This window comes from Alosa sapidissima, chromosome 4 (assembly GCF_018492685.1).
Source record: "Alosa sapidissima isolate fAloSap1 chromosome 4, fAloSap1.pri, whole genome shotgun sequence".
NCBI lineage: Eukaryota > Metazoa > Chordata > Actinopteri > Clupeiformes > Clupeidae > Alosa > Alosa sapidissima.
The window spans coordinates 5,134,098-5,156,284 of NC_055960.1; the positions used below are offsets into that span (position 1 = coordinate 5,134,098).

Here is a 22,187-nt window from a genome sequence, read left to right on the forward strand (position 1 = left end):
ATACTGTAATATGTTTATTAACGGGATAAGGAAGACGCAGATCTGTTCCAGAATCACTGTTTATCGTATTTAATGAAATAACATTGCTATAGCTTTGTGATAGGTTTTGATGAAGGTGGCATAGCTTCTCTGCTATAGGCTACTAATCGACCGTGATCATCTATTTACCAAATCGGGGTTAGGAAAACCACACGATAAATTCCGTGCATCAAAGCAGACTGGAACATTCATGTTTAGCAGTATTCATGCACGCCAGCTGTTTACTGTCTTTAAAGCACGGGGTGCGTCTGTCTAATTCTCAAACAGCAGAATGCTTAAATGCTATGTTAAGATACAAGTAGGCCTGGGTCAATGTATAACATTAGCTTGGGATGTTTTTACAGTAAGCATTGGTAGTTGTGAAAGCAGCTGCATCCCTTCTAAATATCAAAATATGGAAATGCTAACATATCTTTTCTTTCTCCCTCAAGGTGCTTTGCTTAAATTTCTCAGCCCTCAGGCTCTTCCTAAGGATACCTCCACTGATGAAGGTAGAGTGAATTTCTCTCACTGAGCTGTTAATGACCATTTCCAAAATGCTAACAGTGAAATGGTCAAACGTACTTCACAGGTAATCTCAGATTTTTTTTTTCAATTATTTTCCCAGGTACACCATCAACTTCATCCTCCATTCATGAGGAAGAAGCTGACATTGGATTTTATGGTACGGTGGTGTTTTTGCAAATGTTCAAAATGTTCAAAACTAATGCACAGCGTATTTGCACTGTCAACATTTTTTATTTATATAAAGTGTGGGTGAATTTAAACTGTATAGCTATGCTGTGGTTCCTGTAGGCTTTGCGTGCGGTGGGTGGGTGGGGGCCTCAATGTCCATTTTGCTTGGGGTCCCCAAATTCCTTGAAACGGCCCTGAATGGCAGCATATCAAAACCTCTGAAGACGTCGGAGAAGTTCTGCACGATCGCGTCAGCAGAGTCAGGTGAGTCAGTCATGCTGGTGTTGATTCGATACACTCTTTTCACGAGCTCCAGGCTTTCACAAGCTTTGTCCCCTAGCAGTGAATCGAGTTCTTCAGGAACAACTGAGAATAGCAGGTGATGCACTTTATCCTTGACTGTGACTTTCAGCTTGCATGTGCCTAAGCACTCAATGCTCTGTCCATTGTAGTCTTTCAGTGCGAGTGTTTTCTTCTGTATTTTTGGTTTTTCTCTCATTGCCTTCAGGGCTCTACAGTAGCGCTGTCACTTTACGTTCGAAAATCGATTGCACAATCGATTGGACCAAACAACACAAGTTTCGAAAACTAAAATAGGGAATCGATTTTAACCAAATATAAAATAATTCCGAAGTGCAGAAAGCATTGCGAACGCTAAAAAGAAAATTACCACCAATTTTACGCACCGGGAACAGCTGTTTCAATCAGCTGCTATGCTGCTCGTGTTTTGCCAAAAAATGGAGGACAACGCGATCAACCTGTGCGACATGTAGAGAGACGAGTGATGGGCCCTAATAACTTGAGGAGTTCGATGTGGAAGTACTTCGGATTTTTGGTATATCAAACTATGGAGAAGAACAAAGCGGTAGGCTACGCAAACTGTGCAATCGAGTTCTACGTAGGCGAAATTTGTTTGACATTTCTAATCGTAAACACAGACACAGCTAGGTTGAAGCCTGCAGTCATGTCACTGATGTAATGGCAGTCCACTCGGCTTACTGGTTTTCGAGAATGTTGCACTTCTGTTTGTCATTGTGCACGAAACTTCACACCAATAAATCAGAAATATTGCTGGCTTGCGTCTACAAGCGCCCTCTTTACGTTGGTCCTGCAGTTGTTTGTGGATTGGCCTATATTTGGCGTTGAAAATGGAAACGTCTTTAGACATAAAAAATCGATTTTACAATCGATTCAATGAACACTTATGTCTCAAAAATCGAACAGGATTTTTTCACAAAAGTGACAGCCCTACTCTACAGTGCGCCCATTTCACTCACACATGCGAGTAAAAATGATGCCGTGCGAGTGCAAAAAAATATTTAGGCGCACTGGTGCGAATGACTTCTAACTAGGTCAATGTTTGTCTACAAAATACACCGCAACATCGAGAAACATTACTGGTGCAAACCATAGAATCACGTCGCGAATGCAGCATAAAAACTACAACTCCCACCAACGTTAGCAGTTTCGCGTTGTGACACGCTAGTAGTCGCTTCTATCAAGTCCAAGAGCGCGCAGAAAAAGCGGAAAGTTAGACTAGCCAGCCAAGATGCAAAGATGGAAGAAATTAGTTCTTCTATCCACCGAATTCATTGGATATAGGAGGAACAGGATGAGATTCTGAGAATGCAGTGAGAGAAGGAAAGGTAACCTAACATGCCTTTTAGCCCAGTTGATGTATTGGCTGCAATATGCAATATAGCTGTAGCGAACCGGCACAAAAGTAGCCTCCCGTAATACTCCCATTTTATTCAAAGGTAGAACGCTACTGACAACTCCAGGCTTCCACGCATGCTTGTTTGTTTACACCGACTTCAAGCTGAAGTGCAAAACGAAAGTAGGCCTAACGTTTGCCTACTGCCCCTATCAATGCAGATATTTCAAATAAAAACTAAAAGTATAAAACATATATCCTTGATTAGCCTATGTTGGGTTTTGTGGAAGAGAAAATTTACTGTTTTAGTAGTAGTATTAGGCAGTATGCAGTCAGATAGGTCATGGGCATATTTGGTTTAGCTATAGATGGATTCACAAATAAATAAATTTGCCTACATTTGGCAGGATACTTGATATACAGGCTAAATGCAAATATGGCAATGTATTATATTATTTTACATTAACAAAATGTAGGAAAATAGAACAGACTGAAAATAAAGTAGGCACTGATCTTTAAAATCCTGTTTCTTGTAGCCTAAATGTTGTCAGTCATTCTTAATATTCGCAATTGGTGCACTGGCATGCATGCGCCCAAATTTTTGTCTGTGCTCCTACATTTTTTAACTTGGGCGCACAAGTGCTCCTGAAAAAAAATGTTAGTGTAGAGCCCTGGCCTTCACATCTGACACGCTGATCAAGTTTGCTTTTGCACCTGTATCTAGCTTCAGTGTAATTATAGTCCCATTAATTTGCAGTGGTGCTATCCATTTGTCTGAATTAACAGCGTTTATCTGTGCTTTTGGTTCATCTTCACAGTTCACCATGGAAATAAAGAATGTGTCACCTAATTCCGTATCTTTCACGACATTCACCGATTTTCCTCTCTGTTTCTCTTTTCTGTCCACTATAATTTCCTTGACGTGTATTGTGGTGCTTGGATATGGCGCCAACGTCTGCCGTTTCTCTCAGATTTTATTGCTAGGTGCTGCTTCACTGAACGTCATACATGCTTTTTGCTAAGCTCGCTAGCTTGGCCAATCTTCACTGTTTCGCATAGCTTTAGTTCATTCACCCTTAGCAGTCTTTCCCTAACCTGAGTTTTTCCTAAGTGCCGAAATCACATGACTGTGCTTTTATTTTCAGGTCTGTGACGAAGTTGTCAAAATTTTCTCCTGGCTGCTGTAGCCTCGAACGGAATACATCTCGTATGTCTCGTTTTTCTTATAGTCTGGTGGACAGCCCATAGAGCCCCATTGTGGACCCGGAAATGTTGAGTACACCAAAGTTTTATGATGGAAATATATAGTATGGGTTCCCAGCATGTAGAAACTGCCGGATGCTAATTTGCATATGTTGGGCAATTTGTAATTGGGCTAATTAGCATAATCGCCTATATTGATCATATTATAAGAGCTGCTTGGCCAAAATGGTCAATGTTAGTATGTTTTTAGGGGTTACTGGAGATGCTGAGTCCATATCTGACATTTTCAAGATTCAAAATCACTATTTTAACTTGGTTTGGTCACGTTTTTACTCTCATTAATAGTTTTTAGTTTTAGTTAATAGTTTTTTGGTCCAATTTAGACAGATTTTTGGAGGATAGGGCTGTAGCGATATACAGTAGGGCTGTAACGATACACCAACCTAACAATTCGATTCGTATCGCGATTTTTGACCCACGGTTTGATACGAACTTCGATTTTTTTTGGAGGGGTTGGGCTAGACATTTCAATAGCCTGCCTTAGAACACCAGAGGATTACAATATAATATATCTGTATTATTTTATATCCTTTTTAATAGTGTAATGATTGATGAGACAGCATTGTCTAATCAAAAGCTTTATTAAAGGTCGGGAGCAGGGACATCGGCACAGAACATAGCACACGCTAGGTAAGTCAAGAACACTGGCACCTTACACACATAGGGTTGGACGCAGCTGCACCATACAGGCACAAGCACACATAATAACAACCCCAAAGTTCTCCCAGAATCCCCAACGCGAAACATTGTGGGAATCTCAAGCACAGTCCAGCACGCTGACGTTACACAGCTCCCCCAACAAGCCATTGCCGTCCTCGGGACATCCAGTCCAGCAAAGTCTCTGGCACTGCCACACAGCAGGTGGGGTGCACACACCGCAAGAGCCCTAATCACCCAGGGGAACCACAACCACCAGCAGCCCAATGCGGGTAGTGCTGGCAGTCACCTGGCCTGACGCCGCTCGTCCCCAGCTCCCTTCAGAGAACGCCCTCAGGTCGCACTTTCGCAGTGTGTACCACCACGACGTTCCTCCAACACCTGGCGGGGCGTAGCCTCCACTGGCACAGACTCCCCACCACTGAACACCATAACTGGCACCGCACCTCCAACGCTCTGCTCCGTCGTCTCGCCAGTCGAGCAGCAGACTCCAGCTCCATTGTAGCCGGACCACGCTGCAGTCCTCCGCTGTTCCCGGCCGCTCCACTCCGCCACGGTTGCGCCAAGGCCTAGACCTTCTCTCTGGCTCGTGCCATTGGATTTCACACAACAAACTTTTTTCCCCCTTATTTTTCTAAAGAGCGCCGGCGAACAGGCCAACAAGAACAGGCGCCCGCACAGCATGGTGCCTCCCACACGCACCCAAAGGCTTAGAGTTCCGTTTTTCAGAGGGCCCTTCCGCCGGAGCTGCCCAACCGTCGTGCCTCAAACGGCTCCGCCAACCGTTCATCCTCAAGGCACCACCTCCTTGCCGCTCCACCTCTGCTCTGCTCCGCAGATAGGGCCCCCGCCAACTCCAACCTAAAGCTGCCTGGCGGGGCCAGGGGCTCAAGGTCTTCTCACGGTGAAGTCAGCGCCCAGGACGGCGTCACCACCTCATCTTCCAAGGCCCTCTCTCGGTCGCGTGAAGCTCTTCTCCGCCGTGTCCACTGCATTGAGATCCTCTTCAGGCTAGCACTCCTCCCGTAGCCAGGCCCAGGCGACGGCTGGTCTCCTCCCGCGGCTTCTACTGAAGGCCTCTGTAAGCTTCTTAGTACCCCTTACAAGGGCTCTCTTCGGATCCTTTTGCTTGGGCCTCCACCTAGCGGTGAGCATGGACGGATTATGAACTTTCGGGCCCCTGGGCCCAGATGTATTAACGGCCCCCCACTAATTGTCGCATGTGGAAGGGGGGTTTGGGGGTCCTTCCTCAGAAATGTTTTAATTTGTTTGATGTGATTTCCTGTATACTGGTGCATTTTGGGGATGGACTAAATTCAATCAGATTCATACACTATACATCCTGATGTGTTGATATTGAGGCAATGATTTCATGCAAAGGCTTGGGCTTCAGGGCCCCCTGACCCTGGGCCCGGTAGGCCCGTGCAGTAATCCATCCCTGGCGTTGAGGCCTCCCACTCCCGGCTCCCCTAGCACTGAAGACACTGTCTCCTTCAGAACACAACTTACTCCTCCATGGAAAACGTGCCCATCTACAGGTGCTGCTTTGGAAAGCAGCAGACCGCCCTGATCCACTGGCTGTGGATATCACCGCATTTGGATGGAGTAAGAAGACAGGTATGAAGAAAGGAGAGGAACTCGCCCACCCTCGATTCAAGTCCTGTTGCTCCTCCTGACTTGTTAGATGTTATCAGCTGTAACTGCAAAGCTGGGTTAAAACTGTGTATACATGTATCTGGTTAGTTCAGCAGTGCAGCCTGGCCTGTACTAATTATTGTTTCTGCAAAGGCAGTGATGTTACATGTTGCAATATATATATATACACAGCTAAAAGAGCAGAAGGACAGGGATGAAGAGTCTGGAGAAGATGGCGACAGGACAACGGATGAGAACAGGAGGAGTAGTAGAGACTAGTTCTTCCCTTTGTTACTCAATTGTGAGTCACAGCAGAGGGCCAGTGAATAGCTATTTCCAAAATTATTGTGGAATTCAGAAATAACTTGAAAAAAATAACTTGACCAAACCATGTTTAAATAGTGATTTGACTCAGCATCTCCAGTAACCCCTAAAAACATACTAACATTGTCCATTTTGGCCAAGCAGCTCCTATAATATGATCAATATTATGCTAATGTATGCTAATTAGCGTAATTACACAAATTGCCCAACATATGCAAATTAGCATCCGGCAGTTTCTGCATGCTGGGAACCCATACTATATATTTCTATCATAAAACTTTGGTGTACTCAACATTTCCGGGTTCACCTTTCTGTCAACTAGACTATTAGGAGAGCAATGAGCTTTGAACTTGGCTATCAGTGTCAAACTTTGATCGGTCTTCTCCCTCCTCATATACGAAGGTATTGTACACTTCAATGGCTTGTGGCCCAGCTACAGTTAGCAGTAAAGCTACCTTTCTTGAGTCCGGTTTGTTGTCCAGCCCCGTTGCCTCGATGTATAGCCGAAACTGCTGCTGAAAAGTGCGCCAATTGTTGTCGACATTCCCGGTCAACTTCAGGTGTCCCCGTGGTTTCATCAACTCCATTGTCGAATTTCTTGGCGATGGCGACCGTCTTCCCGAAACCGAAACTCACTCACTTTACGTCTTTCACTCCTGGTACCATGTTTTGTTCTTCATTTCAATAAAATGAACTGTATTCAGCAATTTGTTTGTATGATCTCCATGCTAAATTTAATCTGTAATAACAGTAATCACTCATTAATAGAACCGGTACTGACACCTTGTGGTAAGACGTGGAATACAGATATCACCACACACTATGTGCAGAGCAATCTTCACATCCAACTCAAGTAAGGAAAAACAGACTGACTGCATGGAAAGAGGCCATAAAACATGCACTTTGTACTGTAATGTTCAATATATTCCTACATGTGGCATCCACTGAATTTATGGATCGCTTTTTTGGTGGGGTCAGCTTAAGTGGGCTAATTTCAAAACGTTTGTAGCCTATGTATTGTTGTTACTTACAAAGCGCAATATAGCCTATATATTGGTTGGTACCAAACCATGCAACGCAGTCGCCTAATTTTAAGAATATCGGTAAGGAACACTTTCAGTGGGTGTGGGCTTGCAGTACTGGGAGCCTACCTTTCAGACTATCAGCCCTCTCGAGGCAAGAGATTTGCAGACGACCGCATCTTCTGTGTAGCCTACTGAAATAGATTCGTACGGTAAGTTTGGCTGTCACTTCCTCTTCGTTAACTTAATTACGCTTGTTTGCTTAGATTCAGCTGATCATTGAAAACTTACGGTGGAGGTTGACTTCATGAGAGTTGTATAAAAAGTGCATAGCTACATATTCACGTCGATTTATGGGATTAGGCTATATCTGTTTTTAATCTTCCAGATGATATAGACTAATTTACTAACCGAAAACAAGACGCTTTCTTTCAACTTTTTCCAGTGGCCAGAGATGGAGATTAAAACATTCAATATAGATATAGTTCGAAGGACGGCTCTGACAATTCTGATGACAGGTCGGCAATTCTACAGGTGGTTTGAAGAGCATTAGGCAGTCCAATAGGACACGTGTAGTCACAGGAGTATTGTAGTTTACAACACATAAAGGAAAGAACATAGACATTCGCCAAAACGCATATCACTCATTTTGATGAGGAAAGAGCTTGTCAGAATGCTGTGGACTTTGGAAACAATCAGGCGCGGACGCACGGTATAACCGGATCTCTTGGGGCTGCCATGTGTACATCAGACCAATATACAAGCCTGCCCGTGTAGATCAACACAATGAACACATACAGGTGGTACTTTAAAAAAAAAATAACGCTGTCATACACTATTTTTCTTTCACGTGACTATTTAATAGCCTAACAGAAATGCGTAAATTATATGACTAACACAAATAAATAACAAATAACCTTGAAGAAAGGATGTAATCCTTCATGTTAGAATATTAATATGTCAAAAACATGGCCTGTGTGTTTTTCAAAGTAAAAGAAAAGACAAAATGTCTCAATGTTTAGTGTGAAAATATGGATGGATTCGTTTCCCATTAGTGAACTATAGCCTATGAACTGTCTACTTTAATATGCAGTAGGTTACATAAAGTCTAGGCCAATTCTTTGATCAGACTCCCATGTGTTTCACAGCACAAAAATCTGTTCACCAGCAAGAACACTGACAACGGAAAGCAATGATGGGCTTAGTGCTGTGAAGGGTGATGAATAGAAGGGTTCACAAGGATACATTGTTAAGTAAATTGGATGTTTCCCAGAGCCCTCTTTAGAACACTTAAAAAGCCTGTATATCTGAAACAATGTATTGACAGTCAGATATTTCAGCAATTTCCTAACTTTAATCTACATTTTTGTAAACTGCCATAAAAGTGATTGTGTTTTTGTAACATCACCTTAAGGACAGATAATATTAATTTAATATCAATGACCCAGTTCTTGTGTAAATATTTTCATGGCAACAAACACGATTTATGTATTGTTCATGGATGGCTCAGCATTGTTTGGTAAACATGCTTCCACAGGCAGCTACCATTTATACCCGTGATTGCAAGAAATATATTTGTTTCAGTCTCTCTACAGACTAAATAATATTAAGCTATGTTTAGGGTAATTACACTTTTAAACATTTAATTAACTTGTAAGGATATGAAGAGTTTGGTTCCAAAATGCTATGTCCACCATTTTAATGAATTTTCATATATATTTGTTTTACATTTTGTTTTACAAGTAATTTCGGTAGTAATGTAATTGGGTATTGCTATTTGATTTATCTTTACTCAATCAAAACAACACAACTTCAATTTGATTGATATCTGAAATACACAACTAAATAACATGACTTTTTAATGCTTTTAAAAACGGAGATATAGCGTTTTGGAAGCAAACACTTGATATGTTCATCATTGTGTGGTTTGGCATATATGTGCATTTCCATTTGCAATGTGTTAGAACAATAAAACCATTAAACAATTAAACCATTCATTATGTCACGATAAGTGTTTGACCTGCAATGGTACTGAATCTTCCTGATGTGGTTATACTTTTTTTTCAGCCACTATGTGACATCAACTTGGATAACCCCCATGGAGCCTGTACATAATGTAGACTGTGAACATAATGGCACATGGCCAGAGCTCTCGGAAACAGACTGCACTCAGGCTAATGCGTCAGTGTCTCTCCAGCATCAGCTACACAGTGGATTTCTGGGCGTGCTCTTGGGCAGTGTGGCAGTCCTGACTGTGTTCATGAACATCCTGGTCCTCTATGCTGTAAGGAGGGAGCGGATGCTGCACACCGTGGGTAACCTCTATATTGTCAGCCTCTCTGTGGCAGATCTTATTGTTGGCGCTACAGTGATGCCCCTGAACCTGGCCTACCTGCTGGACGATGAGTGGAAGCTGGGCCGAGCTGTGTGCCAATTCTGGCTGGTCATGGACTATGTGGCGAGCACGGCCTCGATCTTCAGCCTGTTTATCCTGTGCCTGGACCGGTACCGCTCAGTGCGGCATCCACTTCGCTACCTCAGGTATCGAACGAGGGGCAGAGCGACCCTCATGATCTCTGGGGCATGGCTTCTTTCCCTGATGTGGGTCATACCCATTCTTGGGTGGAGATCATTTACTTATGTCGATCGAAAACCTGAGACTGAGAAAAAGTGTGACACAGATTTCCGTTTTGTTACGTGGTTCAAGGTTCTGACAGCCACCTTGAATTTCTATGTCCCGTCTGTGCTGATGCTGTGGTTCTACTCCAGAATATTTGTTGCTGTACGAGAACACTATCGGCAGTGGGAGAGTATTTTCAGTTCACAGGATTCTTCTGCGAACAATGGAAGTGGACACAAAGAAGTTAATAAAGTCACTCACAGGGGCAGCCTTATGGTGCACACCCAGGGCTTGTTAGATCAGTACAGCCTAGAGAAGCAGTTTGAATCCAGGGACACGAATGAGGGGGGAATAAAAAAACATCAGACTGTGAGGAAGTCCCTCCACAAAAATGGTTCATTTTTCCATGTCTCTGGTAAAAGCAAGAAAAAAAGTGTGAGAGACACTCAGAACAGTTTTTGCTCAATTGGAGATGAAGATTTAGGGAGTGAGAGCCCATCGAAGGGGTCAGTGCTACCAATGACTTTTCTGCAGTCAGCTGAGGATGAGGATGATCCAAAACATATTGTGTCAGTTAACAATTGCAATGTTATGGTAGAAAACTCTGAGACTGGTGTTTGTGAGCTAACATCCAAAGTACACCAATTAGCTCATGCAGTGAGTTGTAACAACCTTTCACAACCATTTAGGGGATCGTTGTCAGAAGATTCAAGCCAAAAACTAGACACATCAAAAGCAGTTGCTCTTAAACATACCTGGCAGAAGTTTCGTGATCAGTCCAGGCAGTGTGTCCAGAATATGCGCATTCACAAGGAACGTAAAGCAGCACAACAACTGGGCTTCATCATCACTGGATTCATGGTTTGTTGGATACCATACTTCATAACCTTCATGGTGATGGCTTTTTGCACAACTTGTGTCCATCACGACCTACACATGTTCACTATTTGGCTTGGATATATCAACTCCACACTGAACCCCTTCATATATCCCATGTGTAATGAGAATTTCAAAAGGGTGTTCAAACGAATATTTCATATTGGCACATAACATTTGGCCTTGGCAAAATCCATGGCATCACATGCACATGTAGAAGAGAGTGTAGCTCATACACTGTGTGTATTGACTCAGTCCTGACTCAGTAAACAAAAATACCCATTTGTCATTCCACAAAGCATACTGAGAAAAAATACTATATCTGGCCAAGTGAATTAAACATAATAACATAATAATTGGCCACTGCCAAGGAATATAACCTACTCCCCCCAAGAAAAGACCTTGAATGTTGGTGAATTTCTGTTTAAGTCTTTTCACGGTTATTCATAATCTGTATCGGGTGGAAACTTTATATGAAATATCTGAAATGTATACCTACCTTTGCTTATAAGTTGAGAGTTAAATACATTTTAATGACAGAAATGTGCCAACTGCTTGACCAACATGGTGGAGCAGAGATTGCATAATGCTGCTTATTATGAGTTACTACAATTTACAACATTAAATAAGTCAGTAAGATCAGTTGTGTTTTTGTGATGTTTAAAAAAAGTAAAGAAGGTTTTGAAAAAAGGTCACATGAACCTCAGTATACATTCATTTTTTGCTACAGACATACTTTATCTAGTTTATCTGTTTATAATGTATCTGAGAATAATGTATGAACTGGAAATAGGAATAAATGTGTTATTCTGGTATTTCCTTGAGGTAAGACATACTGTGCCAGGTATTTTAGAGGACAACATTATGTTGTAGTATTGAATAGAATTCCTCCTAAGGTCATTAAGTATATGATTTCATTTCTTGAGATTAGACAACAAGTCTCTGGAACTGCAATGGTACAGGTACATGTTGAGCTATTTGATGGCTATTTGAGATGTTTTTGGAAAGATAACCAAAGAAACCATTTTATTGGTTGTGCACCTGATAGGTCAGTGCAGAAACATGTCCTCGGGTTTATTGCCCAAAAGGTCCATATTTTTAGTTGAATATGTGTGACCAGTCTAGAGAGCACTGCAGTTCTGCATGAAGGCTTCACAAAACTAATGGCCTAGATTGCAGAGCAGACCTACACACAGTGGTCTTCCACAGGGGTGTGGTAAAATAAGAGGTGGGTAAACTATGAATTCTGTGATCTCGGTGAGGTGGACTGCACCATGCCATATCAGATTTATTTAAAAAGCATTCAGAACATGTTTGATGATGGCGAAGGTTATTGTCCAATGTTTATAATCATACCAGTGGTATTAAATGGTTCCTAGAGTGTTGATGAGTGTACATATTGTGAATGTGGATAATACAGTGTCATTTTTGAATGTTAAAAATTGCAATTGGTGAATAAACTCTTGAGAGGTGGATAAACTCTAATAAGAGGTGGATAAACTATTTCTGAAATTTCAGAGGTGGATGAAAGTGTTTACTTGCGTTTAGCCTCCCTGGTCTTCCATGACACCAAGACAGGCCTACATGAAACCTAGAAGGATTTGAAATCATATGTTGTCACACGTGACTTTTTAAGTGCCCTTTTTGACAGGTGAGAGGTTAATTAAGCAAGCTCTGATCAATATTCTTATTTGTCTCAATGACAGTCATGCATTGTGGTTAATTTCATGCATTAGGTTATGGTTAATTTGGGAGACCAACTTTTGCTTAGAAACAAGCCACTCTTAATATTAATGACCATGGGCTGCTGAAATGCTAGGCCTTAATTCTATTTAAAGCAAGATACAGGTGATTATTTTGCTGCTATGCTAAAAAGATCGAGCAATATTTCCTACAGGTATGCCCATCCCTTCAAATTTCCTACATTTCATGAACAGGTGAAAAAAGAATTTGTGACGTCAAGGCCTATCCTTGTTTCTTTGTAGGCCTTACCTATAGGTCTAGTCCTTGTTTTCTAGTCTAGACTACTGTTACACTCGACTGTCAGAATGATACAGTGGACTAAATATCTGCTTTAAATATTCAGATCAGAGCATGGTCGACAACAACGACGTCTTTCACCAGGGTGTAGGATATGTGCATTCTAGAACTCATTAGTGGAACTTTGAATTGCTGCAGTCTCGTGAGCTAAACGCACCTTCAATGAGCAGATTTTCGCACACATTCCTTTAGTTGTAATTTAAGTGCTTAGCTATTAAACTGCCTATCTACTCGTAGCCACAGGGCAAACTCTAGAGATGAAAAGAAACGGAACTTATCGATATTTGTCTGTTTTTTCTTGCCTTGCCGTTTGTGTTTTCTTGATAGTATTTTGGTTTTTTGTGTTTTATTCTATGTTGTTGGCACCGTAACGAACTTTGGAGCAAGCTTAGCATGCATGCGATCCAGTAAACGAGATAAGGCCAATATTTCAGCACACACTGGTGTACAGGCACTAGTGTAATGTCTTTATTTCGATTTTAGTATGGGATAAAATGTCATCTGATCAGAACTTAAGACAAATGTTGCGCAACTAACGTTAGCCTGTAGAATGAATTAATGCACTTAGCTAGTTCGCAAACTTTGTTGTCATAGCCCCACAGTTAATGTAACTTGGTTCACTCTATGCATCGTCCTTACCCACCAAGGAACTGACACGACAGTCAAAAGACTAAAATAAAGCAACTAAACGTCTCTGCTTTCTTTAAAAGCTGCATGTTTACATTGCCAGTTAGCTAGCTAGCTATTTGCTAATTTCAGGATGTATTTTTGTGTGACGTCATTGCTCGCAGCGGATCACGTGTTTTGAACAAGGAAGTCAACGTTTTGGTGAGTGAGGTTGTTGATGATACTGTCTGTGTTTTTCAGGATTAAATGTCTGACTCATACTGTTAAACATTTACACCGTGGAATAACTGTCGATTTTACGTGTTGGCCAACTGCAAAGCACCGTTATTATTTGGATAGTATTTTCTTCCCGTAGCTCTTTAATTCAGGATTATTATATGGCCAAAGAGGCTACTGATTCATTAGCCTTGTCACATGAAACCGAGTCTGTCACATGAAGAGGTACAGCTCACTAACTGATATTAGGCGCTCACACTCCTCTCATATGTAGCCTATGCAAAGTACGATCACATGACTTTCGTGTGCCACCCAGTAATTAATCAGTGCACAAAATTCATTGATTTTTTTTATTGTCGATCTGAGTTTTGTATTGTTACGGTAAGTTCCTCTAGATGCAACTGACTTAAGTGACAATTGGAAATGACTTGCCTAACTAGTGCATTTACCATAGAATCACAACTGACTTCAATGGGCAGGGTTTTAAATAGATTTCTGAGTAGAAAAGGCTTTTGTTATCACATCGTGTCATTTTGCTGTACAATTGCAACTCTCAGAAAATACACTCTGGAACGACCATCTAATTATAATTTCAATTTAGTCTCTCTCCCTCTGCCAGCACTGTGCTGTCACTCTGACCAGAATTGCATAAACTTGCATAAACTCAGCATTCAGGGGAATAGACATCATTTGCTCAGGTTCTGCAACAGTTGTCAAAAACCTTACCTTCTGTATTTGTCTAGCATCTTACTGAACAGTGAGATAGACCTTGGCTTCAGAATGGCTGATGGCTCCACTGTTAAGGGCCCAGGTACTCAAAAGCTGCAGTTTGCCCCGTTCTGCAGCGCTTTGGAGGCTGGATTCTGGCATCAGTTGACACAGAAAAAACTCAATGACTATCGCCTTGATGAAAGTCCTAAAAGCATCAAAGGATACTACTACAATGGTAACATATGAACAGTTTTTATACTTAAGTGTTTATGTAGTATGTAGTAGTGGTATTTGTTATTGGGTTTGTATTTTGTGTTCTTTTACTTTGTTCAACCATATGTGGAAGTGTTCACAGTGCAACACAGTTTGTTTGTCTAAGGTACACTGGTAACACACCCCTTTAATTGTTTGAGTTTCTCAATTCATTGGCCTCAGTAAAATATCTGGCCTGTTCTGTCCTGGCTGTTTACGTCACTAAATGACTGCCTGTAAATATATTCCTATGTGGAAAGTATAACAGGTATAGAGCTATGAGATTATATTTCACTAAGAGATAGAGGACAGGTTAATTTCTGTTTGTGTATTTGTGTTGTAATGCACAGGGGATCCAGTTGGCCTCCCTACACGCTTGACTCTGGAGTTCAGTGCATTTGAAGTGTAAGTGTAATCATGGCCTTAGAATATATGACATTCATTCATATTTTTTTTTTAAACTTTTTTACTTTTTAAGTCTTTCTGTTCTTTTATAAAGTCTTGAAATTGTAGAGATTAAAAAGTTATTTATAATGTTATTTTTTTGACAATTTCCTAATGTTGGCTGTTGATTACCAAATTTTTTGCCATGTTGTCCAAGTTAATGGTTGGCATTGCAAACCACGTGCATAAAAGGGAAGTTTCAGGTTTCAGTTTCCTACTGATTTTAAAAACTTGTCCAGCCTTGAAAGTGTAACTCTACACAATAAACATAACAATATAAACATAATCATACGTTTATCCTTGCGTTCAGAGCACAGTAAGTCACACATGAAATAGCATTTGGATTGCAAACCCCCAGTTGAGAAACAGAAGTTTAGGCAACAAATATGCTTCTGCTATTCATTTTAGTTGTCTGATCTGATTTGATAGCTTTACTTCTATAGAGTGTGTCTTATCACCTGTGTCTTAGATTTGAACCCATAGGACTCTGCTTTCTGTTTTTGCTCAGTGATGGTCCCACTCCGGCACGCTGCTGTCCAGCCACAGGCATACTCTACAACACTAACACATTAGAGGCATTCAGATCCATTGACAAGAAAGCTCTCTTGGATAATGAGGCATCTGAGGTAAAGATAGGAACATTCAGAAGCCATTCTCTTCTGATGCAGTGTTCATGTTGTGAACATACTGCAGGGATGTAGTACTCCAGTCCAGTCTCAAGATGTTTTTTTAATGGTCTCAGACTTGTCTTGGACTCGCTTGTGTTTGGACTTTGACTTGTCTTGGTCTCGGCCATTGGTCTCACCAAATATTCTAGAAGTCCAGTGTGATTAATATATATATATATATATATATATATATATATATATATATATATATATATATGCCTGGCGCTTGGATTGTGATACAATATCTGCTTTAATCAGATCAGAGTATGGTCGACAACGATGACATCTTTCACCAGGGTGTAGGATATGTGCATTCTAGAGCTCATTAATGTAGCTGTGACTTGCTGCAGATGCTTTTGCCCGAATCAACGTACAACAGTAGCCACACTTTCATCTGTCCACTTAGCAGCTTGGTGTTTCCTAGTGTTCTGTGTTCCTGCGATAGCTTTGGGCCTTTCAAGAAGGGTCTAAAGACTTATCTGTTCAGCTTACACGTAATTCATTAATGTTTAGAGTTTTAGAGCTTTGTATATTTTTGTTTATTTATTTACCTGATTGATATTGTATTGATATTATTGTTATTGTAATGTAGGCTTACTTAAAAAAAAAACAGTTTACTGTTAATTTTAGCTATTGTAATGTTGATATTCTGTCGCTTTGAACCTTAACCATAACCATAAAAGAGTATCCCATCAGTAACAGCTGATTCAATTGAAGAGAGGATGCTGAAGGGATGCTGAAGGGATGCTGAAAGCTCTAGTGCTGTGTGTGGCTTTTGACTTTATTTTCTCACCACAGATATGGGAGGCAATCCAGTCCAATGCTGCTCTAGAAAATCCCTCAATCCTCAACAAATTTATTTTGTTGACATTTGCTGTGAGTACAGTGTTGTTGTTTTTTAGTTCCTGCTGGTGTAATCGTTGTATTGTTTTGATACTTAACATGTTATTTAATCTGTTTCAGGATTTGAAGAAGTATCACTTCTATTATTGGTTCTGCTTCCCAGTGCTTTGTTTCTCTGAAGGCATATCAATGATCCAAGAGCCTGTGTCTCTAAACGACAAGTTCTCTCCCAAGCAGGTATGTATGAGCTGTTTTTAATTTACCCGACAATATTTAATATTTTGCTTACTCTATAAATGACTGGAATGACTATTGGTAGTTTTAGTCTGCATGAAGGAGTATTGCTCTAACTCTCTCTCGGTCTGTGACCTCACAGATATCTGCCCTCCAAGGAGCCTATGACAGTCTCTGCATTACAAACAACACCACAGCTGTCCCCTACTTCCTTATCAAATACACTGAGGAGGATGTGAGGGTGGCTCCATTACATCAGTGGGAGGCTTTCTTTACAGACCTTAAGATGGTACAGAACAACACAACACAACACAACACAGTGGCATTAATGAGAACAAGTCTGTTTATTAAGTCAGTGCAGCAAGGACACTTCCTGCTCACATGTCTAAGTCAGTGTCAGACTCATGTCCTGTGCCTGTTTTCTTAGGTCACTGTTGGAGTCTATGACCCCTGCTCACTCACCCAGCACCCTGGCTGGCCACTCCGAAATCTACTCATTCTCATCGCAAACAAATGGTAGATATTCAGAGCTCCTGTACCATTAGAACAGACGTTGCTCTACAAAGACAACATTTAAGCCCATTCCAATTGGTCCTTCATTGTATTTACTAAAATGGCATTTATTATAGCTTTGTAAATTAAATAAGTGAAGATTATGAAGTTTATGGAATTGTTTTAGTCTCAGATGCTGAATTGATGACCGATTATTAGATTATGTATTTAGAGAACAAGCAAACACCTACTCAGCCTGATATTAGAAGAAACTACAATACTTTTTATTTGGCCAGATTACTTGTTGTACAAGAATACAGTTGTTAATATGCCTGTGTATCATAGGCTAGATAGGAGAGTAATAAAGGTACACTCTCTTGCCAAACTGTAGACATTGTGAAGACTTTATTATGTAGTCATTATGCAGCTGCATCCTATCGTGCCAAATTGCTTTATTAGCCCAAGGCCAAATAAAAATTCACTTCATTGATCGACATTTGGTCAAACAGGAGAAATTATATATTACCAGTAGCTTTTAAAAGGTCATATGAGGAATTGAATTACTGGTATAACATTTAAAACCACTAGAATTTCAAATAGTCTCTAAACAATTAACAGTATTTCTGATGAGCTAGCATAGTTAAAAGCTTACTTGTGATTATAGTAGTGTACAGTACATCTACAAAGTTTGCTTTATTTGTATACACTCACGTGTGTGTGTGTGTGTGTGTATTTTAGGGGTGCCCAGTTGGATGTGGTGGAGATATTGTGCTTCAGGGATAGGACACTTCAAGGCACCCGCTCAGTGCAACACAGCATTATGTTTCAGGTCAAGCTGCAAGATCTTTCTGCTAGCACAGGTAATTTCCCCCAGTAGGGTTGAGCCTGCACTCTGGGTCAGAAAAGGAACTCTTTCCTTTTATCTTACAGTGAATGGGATGAAAGCTATTTAAATGTTAATATTTAGTGGTTGTCCTCGGAGCAGGCTTTTTGGTTCAGGTTTGATTAACCCCTCAGGGGTGAACCTATTCTAGGTCGTTCTGTAAGTTTAAATAAAAAGAAAAAAATTATATCCTACCTATAGATGACTATTTTGTGTTTGAACACAGCTTACTACTAGCTTGCTGATAGGTTTGTTGCTATTCGTATGATGTTCAAGGCTTTTTCTTGTTTTTCCTGAAATTCTCCCATCTCCTCTTTCAGTTTTTCAGTACATCTAATAGCCTGACATAGCCATATTCAATTGTATTCAGAATGTGAGTCTGATACTGTTGGCATTGGGACGTGATTATGGGGTGTTTTAACCGATCAACAGTCAAAACATCCTCCTTTATGACAAATCGCTGTTTTCTGTTAATTTTTTTAAGTTATTGCGCTGTCAATATCATGTACAACAGACGGGATAGTAACTTATATAAATGTCTAGCTACACTAAGGACAGGCTTTTTGTCGTAAACGAAATCAACCAAAGCAAGCTAGGTTGACATGACTAGGCACCGTTGCTTACATATCTATGGTTGCTCATCTATCCATCATCGTCTCTAACACTTTGATGCTCTATCTGTCTAGATTGCAAATAATCTTTCCCCCTCAAACACATTCGGCTTCCATTTCACTTCCATACAGACTGTCCTAAAAGTGTTGGCTGGGAGAAGAACCAGAAAGGTGCCATGGGACCAAGAAGCGTCAATCTGAGCGAATGTATGGACCCTAAAAGGTACTGCCATGAGAACCTCACAAGCTCTGTTGAAAGTTTTAGACGTTAAAGACGTTTAGACGTTATTTCCACGTTATCTCTCTCTGTCTCTGGTGAAATGCAGGTGGTTGGAATCTATTAGTCTGCTTATGTATATGTGTGTGTGTGTTTGTGTGCACTTTTGAGACTGGCCGAGTCCTCTGTAGATCTGAATCTCAAGCTGATGCGCTGGAGGCTGGTCCCTACCCTGGATCTCGATAAGGTCATCTCCACCAAGTGTCTTCTACTGGGAGCTGGTACACTCGGGTGCAACGTGGCCCGAACGCTCATGGTGAGAGTCCAGCCTGATGTCCAGCCTGATCCAGTCTCTCACTGTTTGCCGTTCCACCTTCTTTAGCTGCCTCTGCTGCTTGTTACTTGTTACTTTAGCTGCCTCTGCTGCTTGTTACAAGTGGATGTCAAGGCTGTGTTCCTTGTTGGGAAGTGTGGAGGCTGGTTGAGTGTGAGTGATGGTGGTGACTGAGCTCTGTCTGACTCTTGTGCTCTCAGGGCTGGGGAGTGAGACACATCACTTTTGTGGACAATGCCAAGATCTCCTACTCCAACCCAGTGCGTCAGCCCCTCTATGAGTTTGACGACTGCCTCGGCGGAGGCAAGTCAAAGGCGCTTGCTGCAGTGGAGAGACTGAGAAAGATCTTCCCTGGTGTGGTGAGGCTTTTATTTGTTATTTGCTGACAGCATATGTGTGCTAAATTGCAAGTTTCCTGTTTAATACTTGTTCATGCTGGTTAAAGATATTCCTAATTCCAACCAAAAATCCTTTTTCCAAATCCCACAGGGGATGAAGATCATTTTTGCATGTCTTTCAGTTCCATCTATCTGTCATTTTAAGCTTATCTGGAAGTTATGTAACCTACTTGGAAAACCAAAATGTTCCATAAAAATTCTCAAGGGTCTATTTTTGTGTCAAGTAGAGGGTCACCAAGGAGATGACACTACGTCCTTTTACACTGTAGTCCCATTGTAGTTTAAATAAATGTGTTCCCATGTTTTTCTCTAAGTGTTTTGTTGCCATGGTTTAAAATACATGTGTAGATAATTGTGTATTACTTCAGAAAGACTTAATCACTAGTGGCCCTAGACCTATTGCCTTCTGCCCTTTGTGAGATGGCCTAATTGCCCAGTGTCCTGACTCATTACTGGCCATAGGAGAAGAATAGAATGCTGTAGTCTCTGCTGTCAGTGGTGTGTACTGTATAATGTGCAGTTGTGCACTTGCATAAGGATATATTTTATTGTCACCATGCGTCATTGATTGAAAAACAATATTACTTTTTTCATGCTTATCTAATCACAGGTATGTATGTGCTGCTGCTTCATTAGTATTGAATTACAGCATTAGTTTCATAATTTAATAGCCACACCTCATGCGCTAATAATGATTTTGACCTGTGAGCTATTTCTGTGGTTATTGGTTGGATGTTTCCAATTTAAATGTCAAGGAATTTCAGTTTAAAATGTTACCCATATTCGATGCAAGTAAGGCCCTGACACACTTTCTGTTAATTTTGTTGACCGATTCTGTGTTTTAATTATGGTTGTTGGATCACTGCTGAAATAATGAGGTGCAAAAGGAGGATGCTAAAGAAGACAGGAGTTGAGAAACTCTGCAGAGTAAGTCAGAAGAGCAGTACAAGGCCAGGGAAACCAAATGAGTTTCACAAGCAGGGGAATCCTCAAGCACTTAGTGAGGTGGAGAAATTCTTTGAGCTATCCTTTTCACTGGATTCTGCTCGGTGACTACTCACTCCATGCCCACAACTGTCCTGCTTTCATCTCCATCTGCTAATTCCTCTGTAATAATTTTTCAAGCACTCCTTCCTTTCTGTGTCCCTGAAAATGCTCTAATAAGGTTTTTAGTAGTATGTCCTTTAAGTATGGCAGGTATATTAAACTTTGTCCAGTGTTGAAATATAGTCTTCATGTACCATTGCAATGTTTTATTACTCCCCTATTGCGTGTCCCTTTTGTTGATGTTGGGAGGATTACCCCCACCAGTTTTTGAAGGGTTGATGGCTGATGATTTAAGTGATCCTAGGTGTAGCACAGATATGGATCCAGTTGACAATTGAAGTGGTTCTGACCATGAGCCATCCCACCATCCAACTCCATACTCTCTTTTCTTTCTCTTCTCCCTGTTCATCCCACCATCCAACTCCATACTCTCTTTTCTTTCTCTTCTCCCTGTTCATCCCACCATCCAACTCCATACTCTCTTTTCTTTCTCTTCTCCCTTCGCAGCTTGTCTTCCTTTTCCTCACACTTTGTCCCTTGCAGTAGCAGGTGGCTGGCTGGCTAGATACCTTCAGTGATAAAATGAGCACTTCAAGTCAATCCCAGAGTTCATCATTTATTCATATCATGGATCCTTTATTGATTCCTGAGGCTCCCACAGACCTAATGAGCTCAAGGCTGTGGGTTTACCTGTGCAGAGCCACTGCATGATGGGCTAATTAGGGACATCTGTCGACCGCCACACACTGACAGGGAGATGGAAGGAAGGAGGGAAAAGAGCACAGGCAGTTAATTACACTGACTGTGCCTGAGCACCGATCTTACAGACACGCCAGAGTTTCCGCTAGAAAGAAATGCCGGTAAAAGTGACCGGCAGAGGTTTCGTTTTCCGGACATTTTGATGATATGCCGGTCAAATATCCTATTATCCCTTCTTAATTAGTCAAATTGAGGAACTGGAGACAGGCTATGTAGCTTAAAGAATGACATAATCAGGCTGTATAGAATGCAACATGTTCATTAGCCTAACTTAAACATGCCTAACAAGATCTAGCCAGTATATTTTCATGGACAGCAAGAGTCCGCTTCGGTCGTTGGTTTAAAAAGGCTACGTTGTGTTGCTGCTACCCACGTTATCTCCAGTGGTGACTGTTTAACTTACACAGATGCGCACACACAAGAATGAGCGCTCACACCACTACCCCCTAATGCTATGCCTCTTTATTTGATAAAAATAAATTAAGAAATATTTCCTATTCTGGGAAATGTTTAGTTTATTTTTCTTTCGGCCGCAGTTCAATGATACCGTTTAATTGTGCCAGAAATTGTCGAGGAGGCCCTAACCCTGCAGATCATAGACAGAGAACGCATAGGCCTACTGTATGCTTTGGATAAAGAACACTTT

The 22,187-nt window shown here is 41.1% G+C and overlaps 2 protein-coding genes across 7 annotated transcripts in view; both read left to right on the plus strand.

Moving 5' to 3' along the window:
* The first annotated feature begins 770 nt into the window (after window positions 1-770).
* On the plus strand, window positions 771-11,404 carry hrh1 (histamine receptor H1). Of its 3 annotated transcripts, XM_042089003.1 has the most exons (4): window positions 771-978; window positions 3,514-3,639; window positions 4,220-4,261; window positions 9,337-11,404. In XM_042089003.1, coding segments are annotated over exons 2-4 (1,647 nt in total). In that variant the 5' UTR covers window positions 771-978; window positions 3,514-3,637; the 3' UTR covers window positions 10,940-11,404. The 3 variants fall into 3 exon arrangements, with proteins under 3 accessions (XP_041944937.1, XP_041944940.1, XP_041944939.1); XM_042089006.1 differs by lacking the exons at window positions 771-978; window positions 3,514-3,639; window positions 4,220-4,261 and adding an exon at window positions 7,012-7,100; XM_042089005.1 differs by lacking the exons at window positions 771-978; window positions 3,514-3,639; window positions 4,220-4,261 and adding an exon at window positions 7,221-7,481.
* Window positions 11,405-12,761: 1,357 nt separating this feature from the next.
* The window catches only part of atg7 (ATG7 autophagy related 7 homolog (S. cerevisiae)), a 52,954-nt gene continuing 43,528 nt past the window's right edge, over window positions 12,762-22,187 (plus strand). The window contains exons 1-13 of one of the 4 annotated variants that reach the window (XM_042088995.1): window positions 12,762-13,480; window positions 13,597-13,633; window positions 14,392-14,594; window positions 14,962-15,016; window positions 15,564-15,681; window positions 16,522-16,599; window positions 16,687-16,803; window positions 16,943-17,089; window positions 17,228-17,316; window positions 18,031-18,152; window positions 18,919-19,009; window positions 19,175-19,319; window positions 19,538-19,696. In XM_042088995.1, the coding sequence (XP_041944929.1) occupies window positions 14,429-14,594; window positions 14,962-15,016; window positions 15,564-15,681; window positions 16,522-16,599; window positions 16,687-16,803; window positions 16,943-17,089; window positions 17,228-17,316; window positions 18,031-18,152; window positions 18,919-19,009; window positions 19,175-19,319; window positions 19,538-19,696 (1,287 nt within the window). In that variant the 5' untranslated portion in view covers window positions 12,762-13,480; window positions 13,597-13,633; window positions 14,392-14,428. Of the gene's footprint in view, window positions 13,634-13,850; window positions 13,874-14,005; window positions 14,030-14,391; window positions 14,595-14,961; window positions 15,017-15,563; window positions 15,682-16,521; window positions 16,600-16,686; window positions 16,804-16,942; window positions 17,090-17,227; window positions 17,317-18,030; window positions 18,153-18,918; window positions 19,010-19,174; window positions 19,320-19,537; window positions 19,697-22,187 lie in introns of those variants that run through there. The other 3 variants (XM_042088996.1, XM_042088994.1, XM_042088997.1) reach the window with 3 other exon arrangements.